The 13930-nt window shown below is 47.9% G+C and overlaps 1 protein-coding gene across 5 annotated transcripts in view; it reads left to right on the top strand.

The window, feature by feature from the left end:
* Positions 1-13279, top strand: part of ZNF35 (zinc finger protein 35) — a 42111-nt gene extending 28832 nt beyond the window's left edge. The window contains exons 6-8 of one of the 5 annotated variants that reach the window (XR_005024522.2): positions 7418-7526; positions 8289-8466; positions 11294-11426. Coding sequence is in view for 3 of the 5 variants with exons in the window: in XM_057497265.1 (XP_057353248.1) it covers positions 7418-7526; positions 11294-11439 (255 nt within the window). In the remaining 2 variants the exon portion in view is untranslated. Of the gene's footprint in view, positions 1-1883; positions 5083-7417; positions 7527-8288; positions 9712-11293 lie in introns of those variants that run through there. The other 4 variants (XM_057497265.1, XM_057497267.1, XR_005024521.2 and 1 more) reach the window with 4 other exon arrangements.
* Positions 13280-13930: the final 651 nt, after the last annotated feature.

The following is a 13930-nucleotide window of genomic DNA, read 5'->3' as shown; positions in this document are numbered from 1 at the left end:
CCCTCCTTCCCTAAGCAGTTGTCCTCCAACATCTGTCACTTCTCCACTTGCTTCTCTATCCAGTGAGCCTAGCCTTCCTGGGCCTACAGCCTCTGAGGACCTAATGTAGGCTGTATATTCCCTTCTGGAGAAACACAGATTGCACATTCAATTAGCTGCTGATTTGTTGGGGTTATAGGTTCCCTCTGGCCAATCCATGGATCCTCTAGGGGCTAAAGCCACATCTGGGAATGCGCTACTTAATCATCTGTGACGTTTTTTTAAATGAGGTCAGAATCTCTAAGTCTCTCCAAACACATAACCTTTTAAATTTTGCGTCTCTTAAGGATTCCCCAGCAAATTGCAGCATTATTCAGCACTCACACTGGAACCCCTGGAAACATTTTTGGTTTCCTATACATCATTCATTCATTACAAAAATACATAGGATGCATTTTTTGTGGCAAACATGGTACTAGGCCCTGGGGTGCTAAACAAACAAGGTCTACCAAACCCTTTCTCATGGCTCTTACAGGAAAAATGCCTGGATCCCTTAACATGATTTACTAAACTCTCATTGTCATCTTCCAATTTCATCTCTTCACTTTCCATGAACCTTTTACTGCCTAGAGGCACATGCTTGCTCTCTGTGCCTTTGCTCAACTGTCCTTGGTGCCTGTTACCACCACCTCCTACCCAGCTTCCACCTACTTTTCCTAACCCTAAGTTTCTTTCAAGATTTGGTCAGATTTTTCTGGGAAAGCACTGACTGCCCTATAGCAAGGACATATTTAGAAGTATAGAAGAGCATATAATACATATCCAGAATTTTACTTTGTTTTAAAGTGAGAAAAATCTGGATTCAAAATTGTGTATATAGTACAGTTCTCATAATATTGTTACATATACAGTTAAAATGTAATAGATAAATTACCTGAAGGAAATTTAAGAAAATATAAGTGACTGTGTGACTTGTTCACAGCCATAAAAGGTGGTACATTGCAGAGCTTAGGCTCAAACCCAGGTCCTATGGGTAATAGAATTATGGGTGAGTAAGAGGTTATTTGTTTGTTTTTAGGAATTTCCATATTTTCTATAAGCAAGAATTTTATAATAAGGAAAAAATTATTTATTGTATTTACATATTTTGTTTTATTGTATTAACTATAAACTCTCAATTCCCCATTTTGTAAAATGTGGAATATACCCTGCACTTCTTTCATCACCATCTTTTCTACTCTTCGCCTCTGAAAATGTCAGGTCTGATAATTCTTGAATTCTGTCCTGTAACTATAGTCTTTTATCCCTTGTGTATTGGTTAGTTCTAAAAGTTGCAAATAAACAGCATGAATGTTATTATGACCATGTAAATGTTTTTCACTGCAGATCGAAGTAGCTTTCTATGATGATGCTTCCCTTTTGGAACTATGTTTTGTTTTTACTGAAGTTTCTAGTTGCCTTTCTTTGCCCCTTGCACTGATTGCTTTTAGCACATCCTCCGTTATTTTCAAATTCTAGCCCCCTTCTTTCCTGTATATTTCCTTCCAGAGACCTCTTGCGTCCTGCTCTATACTGCCCTTGCTGTTCTCTGATGCTATACTGGACTCCATTGTGTCCTATCCCATATCTTCCTCTTTGTTCATGTACTCCCTCCGTTTCACTGTAGCACATCTTCCTGTCGCTTGCCAAGAAAGAGTATATGGAAGACAAAATTATTGATTGGTTACATATCAAAAACATTTTCCTCTACTCTCACACTTGATTGGTAATTTGACTAACTCTGAAATTCTAGATTGAAAACTTTCTCCAGAATTTTGTGGATTCCTGTGTGATTCCAATCAGATTTTTATTTCTTTGACAATCAGTAAATAGTATTTACCTTCCTGTGATCTGTTCCCCCACAGCCATACCTGGAAGCTTTTAAAGTCTCCTCTTTATTCCTGATATACTCAATTCCCAGAAGTACTCAATGGGATTTTTCAATCTAGCGACTCAGGTACTTCTACTCTTGGAAATTTTCTTGTGTTACTTATGTAACAGTTCCCCCTTTCTGTTTTTTTTTTTTTTTTTTCTGTTTTTAATCTTCTTGAAATTTCTTTCGATCACATGTTGTACTTTGTGTGTTGATCCTCAACTACTTGTTCCTTGCCTTGTGCCATTTTCTGGGAGCATACCTTGATTATTTTTCAACCTTTCTAGTGAATGTTTTTACTTCAGCAGTAATTAGTTTAACTTCTAAGAGCCTTTTCTTGTTTTCTGTTTGTTCCTTCTTTGTAGTCTACTCTTCTCACTTTAGAGATACCTCTCAAATCTGAGTATTCTAATTAGAAAAGTCTCTTTTGTCACCTGAATGATCTCACTCATTCATGCCCTTGCCCCTGGGTCCTTTTTTCTCTTTATCACACTTTCACTGGAGACTTTCCTCAAATATGTTGTGATTCTTACTGATAAATCAGCATATATACACATATACATAAATCTGTGTGTGTGTGTGTATGTGTATCAAAAACTCAAATGAGACCTCTGTGTAGTGATTGGTGAGGAGCAAGCTGTTTCCCTGGAAACCTCTAAATGCCAGAATACAGAAGTCTTTTGTATGGGCTGTTAAATTTCTCTAGTAAAAAAATCCTTTGATGTTTTTGTCTGGGGTTGCTATGAGTGCTACTGTAGGAGTGGGGGAGAAGAGAATCAAGTGTTAATTACAGACTTTGAGTTAATGCCAATTTTAAGCCCTTCTCTCTCTTCCAGCCTTCATGTGTCTGGGAGTTCCAGGCTCCAGGCCGCTTGGCTCTGGCAGGGTAGGTCTCCTGCCTCTTTCCACTCCATTGCCCTTGAAGTGTTCCCTGCTGTGACCACCCAGCTTTATCAGTTACCACTTCATCTATTTCCCATCTTCTAGAAAATTTTCCCCATATCCCATCAGTGTTATTTAAACCATTTTAATCCATTATCATTTCAGGGGAAGCTAAACCATTTTAAAAAGAATGTTGGTATACTTTGGTACAGTAGTACTACCTTTAGAAAGCTATCCCAAAAGATGAGTATTTTGACAATGATACTGTTATTTGTCAGGGTTATTAATCTACAAAAGGTGTAAATGGAACCCAAGTGACTAGAAATGATTAAATTACAATACGATGGAATATAATGTAACCACTAAAAAAAAAATTTAAAGAATGTTAAGTCATACAAAATATTCTCCATATTAAATGAAAAATGCAAAGTACAAAGTTAAATGGTGTGTATAGAAAACCCAGTTTTCTTAAATGTACATGCATAGAAATCAGTCCATCAGATGTTAACAGTAGTTAAATTTTCCACATTGTCTGCATTTTCTACAATAAGCCTGAATTACTTTCATGATCAGGAGGGGAAAAGTTAATAAAAGAAAGTGGAGTGGGCAGTAGGGAGCCACAGTATAAAGGACTGGGAAAATAAAATGCTCAGTTACCTCCAAGAACCAGGAGTTCCACCAGGGAATAATGTCACCCTGGTGTTTGGCAGACGGTTGTGCTGGAGTGTGGTGGCTAGGCGGGTAAGGGAAGAAAGGAGTCCTGGAGGCCACATGGACAGCTTGTCAGAGGCTGAGAGACCACTGGGATTCTGACCCAGGTGGTGGGATGGGGCCAGAGAAGGGACAGATGGATGAGCAGGCCTTAGGGGCATGAAGGATCAAGTAGCAAATTCCCAAACCAGAAATCTGGGCCTCTGCACCCTGATGAGACATGACCTGTGACAGATGGGGCCTGGCTCAGGCCTGAGAGGCCCCGGTCCCATTGTGTCTCTCTCGGGCTCCCTGTGTGCACAGTGGCTGACACCTCTGTAATGCTGGGAGAGAGGTTGGGGAAGGCAGCCCAAGTCCTAGCAGGCCACCCAAGTCCTAGCAGGCCAGTAGCAAGGTTGTAACCACCCCATTAGTTGAGGGGTTCCTGTGTTCTAGGCATAGTGCTGAATGCCACATGTTCCTTATCTTATTTACTCCTCTCCTGAGGTGGGAAGTTCTCTGATGACCCCCATTTGCAAAGCTAGTAGTCACAGTCAGAATAACTGAGGCTAACTAAGCCTGTGCCCCTTTCTCTCAAGGTCCTTTCTCATTGTACCCCCATCTTAAAAGTTGCAGCAATGAAGAGTAAGTTTCCCTCCCAGGCTGGAGTACCCCAAGTAGGATAACTGTTATAAAGAAATTTGAGGATCTTTCCAGAGATAGCCCATGCATTTACAATCTTATGTGTCCCCTTCCAGCACACAGGCACAGACACTCTCTCTACACCTTGGTTTTTTTCACTTAGTGTGTCTTATAGCTGGTTCTGTATTAGCCTGTAAGATCTACCTCATTTTATTTTCACTGCTGTGTGATATTCCACTGTATGAATGTACACACATCATGTAGTGTGCCCTATTACACACAGTGCCATGCTGAATATACCAACACACCATCCTTGGTATTTGTGCAACTTCGCCTGCAGGATAAATTGTTAAAGGGTAGGTGCATTTGGTATTTTGATAGAAAGTGTGAATGTGGTTCCCAGTAAGTGTATAGACATGTCCATTTCCCCAAGTCATCCTTAAAACTAGTTTTTGATCTGATAAAAGTGCCCTCATTTTGATTTGCATTCAATTATGAATGAAACTGGAAATCGTGTCTCGTGTTTAAAAATTGTGTATTTTTTTTCTGTGAATTTCCTGTTCATGTTCTTTAGCAGTTCTGTTGGGTTGTTGATCCATTTAAGAATTTATTTGTACAAACTCTGTAGTAAGGAAATTATGGTGTATATTTGCCATATATGTTGCAAATATTTCCCCTAGTTTATAAGTAGTACTTTAATTTTTGCTGTATTGAAGTAAAATCAGAGACTTCTCTCAAGGGGATTGTCCCATTATTTCACCAAGTCCTTTGAAATGGGTCCACTTAAAATTAGTTTTGGAATAAGGACTGAGTTGGGTCCTGACCCCGCTGCCCGCCCCTTTTCCTGGAGAGTCGGGCCGGAGGAACCCAGCAGAACCACAAAGATGAAGACACCTCCCGCTTCCTAGAGCTGCCGGGCAGTGCCTGCTGCCGGTGATTCCCCCGGGCGGGTTCACAGAGCGGCGCCTGACGTGGGCGGCTGGAGCGGGCGGAGCTGCCTCCCTGCTCCGAGAAATCCGGGGGCGGGGCCGCAGGCGGAGGAAGGGGGAAGCGGCGGGCGAGGTGGGGGCGGGGAGAAAGGGTCTGCGCTTCGGGGCGAGGGGGCGTGGGGGCAGGGCCCCGGCCTGGCGCTGGGTGGGGGCATGTCGAGAGGGAAGCGAAAGGGGCTGCAGCCTGAGGTCTGCGCGGCGAAGGGGGCGGCGGCTGCGGGAAGGGCTCGGTGGGGGGCCAGGGGCGGCAGGGGGAGAATTGGCAGTGGGGACCGGAAGGGGGGAGACGTGCGGGACGGTATGGCGGTAAGCGGAAGGGGACAGGCCGGGGCTGGGAAAAGAGGGGCTCAGTCCTGGGGAGGGACGGCTTCCTTCGAGGCCGTGGCGCCCTGCCCCTGTCCGGCCGATTTCTCTGGCCTTCAGTGGGCGGGGCAGAACCCGGAGGTGCTGCTGAAAACTATTCACTCGAACCTCACGGTGGGAGAAAAGCCTTCCAGGCCGGCCTTGCCCCCCACCTCCAACGCAGGACAAGTCCTTAACCTCTCTGAACAGCAATGCTCCCTTCCCCGCCTCCACCTGGGTGTGAAGTTGGAATGAAATGAAGAATTTGAAGTGGTTTTGTAACTGTTAAAAGGCTGCCTGGTTGCACAGGCCTGCCAGATTTCTGCTGGACGACAGGGTAACCATGGATCAAAAGAAAACCAAGCATGACTTGATTGGGAAAACTTTGTACTTTTTTTATGGGGGTTGAGTTTTTTTTCCCTCTGTTCTTGTGCCCGCCACAACAAACAATTGAAGGGTAGAGACTCATTAGTGAAGCAGAGTAAAAGTTTTATTTGAAGTAAGCACTTAGTGAAGAAGTGCTGGCGTCCTCAGGAGGAGCGTGAAAGGTTGGGGGGTTCCCTTTTTAGGGATTTTTCAGGAACGTGACAAAGGACTAGCGGGTATTGACTTGTTAAGTGGCCTCAAGGTGTTTATCTCTGGTGAGAGACACCATGTTTCCTCTATTATCATTCCTCCAGGTAATTCTGCAAAATTAAATTAACACACGAAATATACTGATCTGGTTCCTCCCCCTGGATAGCGGCTTCCCTCTGGGAACATATCAATCAAGACCCCTGCCCTGCCTCAAGGTGGGCTGAGTTTGAGGTCTGTTTGCTAAAGAATGTGTTAGGAATCTTCCTAACTTCTTGGCTCTTAAAATGCAATCTTAGCTAAGATGGAAACTTACCTGTTCTTACTATACTGTTTATATCTGGGCTTGTTTGGAAAATTAGCTACGGTGTTTGTCTCCCACCCTGGTTATAAAATTACTTGATTAGGAGATGAAGGAGGAGGAAGGACAGCACATAGGCTAAGTTAAAGAATAAGCTGGGCCTTTTAGCAGGCTAAAGTAAATCTTACAATTGCATAATCTAATTGACACAATGAAGACATGGGCTGTGCTTGGATACTTCTCTTTATCTGGGGAATATCTGGGCATGCCAAGTTACTCCTGACCTTTGGAGCTTCAACTGATTAACTGTCTTTTCTGGCTTTCTAGTTTCACCTGGTTAACTCTGAGTCCTTTCTAGTGGGCTTTACTGGCCTTGTTCTCTATCCACCCTGCTCATACCTATTTTTCTGCCTAACGCTTTCACAGTTCAACATGAGTTGCAGTTCCCACTACCAGCCTCCGGTATGCATGTTAGTGGGAGGAGCTCCAGAGCAGCCATTCCATTTTGTCTGGTATGGGTGGTGGACCCTGAGCTGGGCAGAGACTGGAGCCAGTCAAGGCCTCAGCCAAGCACAGTCCTGCCCCAGCGCTAGGCTAGATTCACCAACTTGGCTGCTAAAAGTTACTTCACACATTTGCCCGAGCTTTGAGAGTAATAAGCAGAGGCCTTCGCTGATGAGGAGACAGGAAACAGGTCAGCGGGGGGAGATGTAAAGTCAAAACTCAGGCACCCAAAGGTAAAATCTGTTTAAAATCCAAGGAGCCACTATGCTGAGGAAGGAGCCAGATGGTTCTGTGACCCTCTGAGGCCAGAAGCACCTACGAGGGGAGGGGACGTCTCAGGAAGTAAGTCTGGCAGGATCTGGACCTGAAGCAGGAGCAGGATGGGTCAGCACTTGTCCCAAACAGCTGTGGGGACTGGGGTGGCTTCTAGACGTTGGGTAAGAGCACCTTCCCTTCCATCCTGCCGGGCTTTGAACGATGGGCATCACTGTCATGAGCTGTGTTCACAGAGGGCCTGGTCCCAAGGCTGGCCCTACCTCCTTCAGGAGTGGATGGCCCTCCTGAGATGGGCCAGTCTCTGATAAAGTGTTTGCATCCCTCCAGGTGACACTCTGTGAGCCCAAAGAAGCCATGCTCAGGACCAATCAGGACTTGCTATGCCATCACTTGGGGACGAGTAAGAATTTGACACACACAAAGGAGGACAAGACTTGTGAGCCTGAGGAGGAGGAATCCTGGGTCCATGGCTCTAGCCTTGGGACCACCAGCAGCAGGGCTGAGGGCAGGGGTACAGTGGGCCACAGCCTAGTGGGAGAGGTGGAAGATAGGCTGGCCCTAGCAGAGGGCAGTAAAAGGACCGAGGGTTTCCAGGTAGCGGTGGGACTCATCTTCTGGCCTCTTATAAGCCATTCTTGTTTCCTCATGAGACCTGGACCCTTAAATGTATAAGCACAGGTGGTGTGCTGGGCTCCCTTCTTATTAACTCAGTGTCCAGGCAGCCATGAGGGATCTTTCAGGAGCTGTTCTGCCTCTTGACTAGTTGGGTCACCTCACCTCAGGGAAGTCAAAACTCCAAATCAGTTTCCTTACCTGTCAAATGAAGCAGCATTTCCCACCCTGCTAGCCTCACAGGATGCATCAAAGGCAGCTGGCTAGGACAGGGTGAAAACTGTTCTGTCATGTGGTACTGCCAGGACCATTAACCAGGTTGAGTCCCCGTCCAAGAAGAGAGGGTATACTCTTTGGGAGGGGTGCACCAAGAGCTGTGTGGGGCTGGCATCCCCTGCTGGAGGGGCCTCTTTGGTATATGCCTTTTGTACCTTCCAGCCCCAAACCTCCCCAGAAAGTTGTCCTTGCACTTGTTATGGGCTCTCCCCACTGTCCATCAGCCAGGAGACAGGGAAAAGGCACTTGGACCCTCTTTAGCTTCCCTTCCTAAGGTCAGCTATGGACTTTCTCTAACATTTCTTTGCAGGTCTCAGACCCATCCCGGCAACAATAGCATGAGATCTGGAATGAGAAAGCCACCCAGGGCTCCTCTGACTTTAGCCCCTGAGGCCCCCTGCCTCCTGGGACCTATCTGGACCCTGTCCCTAGGGCCACCGCTGGGGAAGCACGACTGGGGCCAAAGCTAGTGGCCTCCTCCAGGCTGGGTAAGGCTGCTTCCCACTAGCCTTGGCCTCCCCTCTTCTGCAATGTAGGTGATACCAATCTTCTCAGCAGAGTGGGCCTCTTAGGACCCAGGCTTCAGCACTTGGCTTACCCCCAAGGTGGCCAGACAGGCTCCGTGTGTCTTGGGAAAGGCTGTTTTCCCCAGTCAGTTGGTGGGTGTCTCTGAGAATTACACCAGTGTGCTGCACTGTCAGTGGAGGAGGGCACCAGAGAGAATGTGGCCCGGTGCTCTGTGGGCAGGTCGGCTCCAAATGCCAGCCAGGCCAGGGTCCACAAGGCTGTGTTTACCACCAGGCTGCTTTCCTGGGCCTCGGTCCCAAATCCTTTCTAATACCCCAATAAACAAAGAACCGCTCCAGCAAATTCTCATCCCTTGGTTAGCTGTAGCTGTCTGGTAGACACAGTAGTACTCAGGATTACTTTCACTCCAAGGCCCATCATTCAGAGCCTTTCTGGGCATTTAGCCAGATATGTACTAGTACTGAGTTTTCTGGGCCTCAAAGGAGGCAGGACAAAAGCACCCTTTACCTCCTGTCACATCTGAGGGCAGGGACTGTGCCACCTAGCATCCTGTCCTCATAGCGACTTGCACAAGTGCATCAGATTAAGAAGGCTACAGGCATAATAATAGGAGTCAGCTATTGTCCTGCAGAAACTCTAGCCTACTTGGGAAGATGGACATGTGGGAAGAAAAATCTAATTCACCAGTATGAGGTCATTGCCAAGGTAGTGAGGATGAATGGCAGAGGTGGTCGGGATAGAGGAGGGGGCAGTCACTCACTGGGAGCTGTGGGAGGAGTGGACAAAGACTTCTGAGGGAGGTGCAGAACCAGGCCCAGAGGATGGGTGACCAGGGGAGAGGGGTGAGTGGATGAGCAGTTAAGGTGAGGACAGGATTGGGTACTCCAGGCCAGGAGAAAAACGAAAGACACAGAGGCAGGAAACCTTTCTTGGGGAGTGTATGACCAGAAAGCTCAGGGAAGCTGAGGAGGGAGTTGGGAAATGGAAGATAAGCTTAGACTGGGGGCTAGTGCTGGACTGAGGCAGACCCTGGCCTTCTCTACCCTCAGTACAGTTCTCTGCCCTACAGGAATGTGCTCAAAAACAGGTTGATAAGGTAACACTTGCCCAGTGTGGGGCCAACTCTTCCCCTTCCTGGCTCCCGGCTCTCCCACACCCTGTGGAACCTTGACAACTCTGCTAAGGAGCTGCTGTAGCACTTACAGACAGACAGACAGGCGCGCGTGCACGCGCGCACACACACACACGCGCGCGCGCGCGCGCCCTTCTGGACCTCCTCAAGCATGGTCCTCCTTTCCTGCTCTTATTTCCTGTAGCTTTGGGTGGAAAGGGGCATGTGTGTGTCCCTCCCCACCACTTTGGAGGGGCAGCTGCTCTGCTCTCTTTTACTGCCTAGACTAATCTCGTGGGCTGCGAGGGGATCCACAACGGTCTACCTTCCCCACTGCCAAGCTCAGCACTGGCCTTGCCCACAGCAGGCCCTCCACACCTTTCCCTGCAGGCAGCTCTGTTGTTCTCCCCTCTTCTCCTTTATCTCATAGATGCCTGAGCTCTCTCAGGAATTCTCATCCTGCATCCTCTCGGTCAAGCCCCTTAACTCCCAGAACCCCTCTGTCCAAATCTGGGCCTTTCTCCAGCCACCCTACTTGCTGCTCTGGAGAGTTCCCAAGACACCCTGTGTATCTCCTCCTGGCTTGGCAGTCTTTACATCTGTAGGCGTGCCCTCCCTGGGCAAATGTCTAGTGATGGTGCCATCCCTGCCCCTTTCCCAGAATGCATGCTTTCCTTTACTGCTCTTTCTTTTCTGTTTTCTCTACCCATACTGAAAACATGGTACACATTTATAAAATTTGAGTTTAAGTCCCCTGTTCCCTGACTCCTGATATTTCAGGAAGCTCACTGGTGTAACACTTGTGACCTCTCTCTGGCCCCACACTATTGCCCCAGGACAAAAGGGGATTGGATTTAACTATGAGTGGAAAGAAATGGACTCTGAGAAAGCCAGTCCTCCCTCCTCTCCCTTGGGTTCCAGTATCCACACAGACCGTGCGTCTGCCTGTTCCTCTTCTCTTCAGTGTTACAGGAGCAAACCCGTGGTAGCTCAGGCTGCTTAATGCTCCCACAGCAGTCCCTGGGCACTTGGTGCTCTCTCATCCTGAGATTCAGGTGTTAGTGACCCCACCTGCCTGCAGCTATAGGCCACATTCACCAATATCAGCTTTTCAGTAATAAAGATGATGTATTGCTCTCCCCATATCTTATTTCTCAACTGAGCAGATTATTATACTAATAGCTAACACCTAGCTAAACACTTTATGCACATTAATCTATTTCTTACAACATTACCATAAAATAGGTCCTAGTAGTAACTTGGATAGGAAAACTGAGGGACAAAGAGGTCAAGTAACTGCTTGTGGCAGAGGCAGGATTCAGCCTCCGGCTGTCTGGTCCCAGAGACTGTACTCTTGGCCCCACTGCTTTATTGCCTTTATTTTTTTATTATAGTTAATATGCAGTATCCTATTGGTTGAATCACAACATAGTTATTCAATAATTATATACATTACAAAATGCTCCCCACAGTAAGTAGTTACCATCTGCAAAGATAATCCCATTACTGACTATATTCCCTATACTGTACTTTTCAGCCATCTTGCCTCTTTCAGAGGACTGTTTCCTCAAATCCCAATATAGTCTCACGTTTCCTATCCATAATATAAAGATGACTCTATTTTTATTTGTTTTTTTAAATATATTATTTGTTTACATTTTCTATGTATTGTGCAGATATTGAGACCAACATTAAAAAGACGGATTTGATTCTGGAACAAGTGAATCTGAGAGAATTCTCTGGAAGAATCCAGGGTAAAATTCCAGATGGCTGTGCATTAGGGAAGTCAGAGAAGGGGGAGCAGGAAAGTAGAACAATCTGAATGGCTTGCAGACAAGCAAGTGAGGAGAGACATGCCAAGCACCAAAAGAAAAGAAACATGGATCAGGAGAGAGGCCAGGACTGTATGAAACTTGATGGAGGCGCCCGCCTCAGCACCAAAACTCCCTGCTTGTATACTGATTGTGGCAAGAGCTCCGCCCTTGTCGTCCAGCAGGGAATCCACACCAGGGAGAAGCCATGTGGGTGCGGGGAGTGCAGGAAGGCCTTCACTTGCAGCTCCACCTGATCTGGCATCTGAGGGTGCACATGGGAGAAACCCTATATCCGTGGCACGTGTGGTAAGGCTGCAGCCAGGGCTCAAGCCTCATCGTGCAGCAGGGTGTGCACACAGGCAAGAAGCTGTACATTTGCCCCCAGTGTGGCAGGACCATCAGCCCAAGCTCTACCTCCCTGTACATCGGCAGAGCCACATGGGCTAGAGACCCTACAAGTGCCAGTGCGGGAAGGCCTTCACCTGCAGCTGCCCCCTCCTGGGGCCCTGGCAGAGCCACAGCCAGCACAGGAAGGCCTTTGGCTGGAACTCGCACCTCATCTTTCAGCAGACCACCCAGGCCAGGAAGAAACGCTAGCTGGCCTCCCTGGTGAGCCCAGTATTGATGGGCTCGAAGTTTCAGGGACCCAGCTAAGAAAGGCTGAGCCCTTGTCATCAGCCCTGCTCTGTGCCACATGCTGCCAGCCAAACAAGACTAGGGTGGATTCCGTGAGGGCCTCATGTGTCCTTGAAGACACAGTGCACACACACATAGACACAAATGACTGAAGGACACTAGAGGACAAGCTGTGTAAAAACCACAGAGGTGTGTGAAGAGGAAGAAGCAAGATCCATGTGGAAGGGACACTGATGGGGCCTCACAGGTCAGCTCTGGGAGAGCAGGTTGGCCCCGGGTTGGTGGGGAAGGCCTAGGCAGGGGGCCAGAATAAGCAAAGGCCCAGGAATGAGTCTAAGTGGGCCCCAGTGAAGGGGACTTGGGGTCACTGGGAGTGGCAGGCCTGAGGTACACATGGGGAGGTAGGAAGACGCAGGTCAAAATCCCTGGTATGGGTGCCACAAACCAAGGTCAACATTCTGCCCCTGGGACCCAGTTTCCTGGGTGAGCTGCTGAGGGCTCTGAGCATCATTTTCTACAGCTTCCAAGGAGTTGGACATGGGGGACTGTCTTCTTAATTCTGGCCTTTGTGGTTGTAGGAGCTAGGAAGCCTTGGTCAGAACAGAGGCCGGCAGAAGGGAGAGGAAGGTGGGAGGATGAAGCTGATGACTCAGGTTAAGCGACGAGAGAAGGGAGGAAAAGGAGCCAGGGAGACACATAACAGGAAACAAGAAATCCAGCTGTTTAATCTCAGCTGAAGCAGCTCACAGATCTCTCCAGCAGACAACCTATTATTGACTGTTACGTAAAAGGCACTGAGCTGGGTGTGCTAAGGAATCCACAGTGAGTGAGACCTGGCCCTTTTAAGAGTGGACTACAGCAGGGGGAGTAAGACCAACAGAACGCAGCACCTGCTAGTAGCAGGAAGCTAGGATAACTGGGAGAAGTTCGGAGGTAGGGGGAGCATGGTATTTGAACCACGCCTCCAAGGGTGGGTAGGATTTAGAAACCTGATGGGGGGAGAGGTGTGCCTAGGAAGATTTGTCTGGAAAGCAAGGCACGCATGGGGAAACAGTATATGGTCTTAACCTAGGAGACAAAGATGGCATGTCACTTATGTCCTGGATGCTTTGAAATATGCTGTGTGAGTTGGAGTGTCAAGTACAAAACCCTTTCCAGCACTGGCTCCTTCTGTAGTGTGGAAATTTAATGAATACAGAAAGTATTTGTGCTTCTGTTGTCACTAAGCAGTGTTAAGCTCGAAATGCTGATGTTGGCCTGGTCTAGTAAATAAAACACAAATCAGACATGCTGATGCACTGGTTGCCAGCAATGTCAGTAGGGTCCCTGGCAGGAAGCACAGAGTTTAGTATAGGAACAGTTTACAGAGGTGTGGCAGGGGACAGTGACATGCCGGGTGCCAGCAACAGCTGGAGCCTGTGCCATCCCCTAGTTTCTAGCATCCCTAGAAGCAAAGGAAGGAATGTGTGTCTGGAGCCCAGGTGAGGGACCTCCAGAGAAGCTGTGGGCACAGAGGGATGGCCACTACCATGGCCACGGTGCTGGAGCAGGGAGGGAGCAGACACAGTACCCTGTCTCTTGTCCTCCCTCTGGTCTATCAGGGCCTCCCCCAGAACCAGGAAGCTGGAGGTAGAAGGAATCAGGGCAGTGCCATCCACCCCAGGGCGGAGAGGCAGAGGATGGACACACCGTGCTGTGCATGGCAGAAAAGGGATCTGAACCCAGGCAGGACGGGATGCAGAGTCAGCTCGACACCAGCAGGCAACTTGCCTGCATTTTGGAGTGAGTTGCTGAGAAGGGAAGCGTCAGGCAGGGTAGCAATCAAAACATTTGAATATCACTGGTTTGGGAAGGGTCCCTGAG

The sequence above is a fragment of the Manis pentadactyla genome, chromosome 1 (genome assembly GCF_030020395.1).
Source record: "Manis pentadactyla isolate mManPen7 chromosome 1, mManPen7.hap1, whole genome shotgun sequence".
Lineage (NCBI taxonomy): Eukaryota > Metazoa > Chordata > Mammalia > Pholidota > Manidae > Manis > Manis pentadactyla.
The sequence above is the reverse complement of the archived record's forward strand: the minus strand, read 5'-3'. Positions and strand labels throughout refer to the sequence as shown.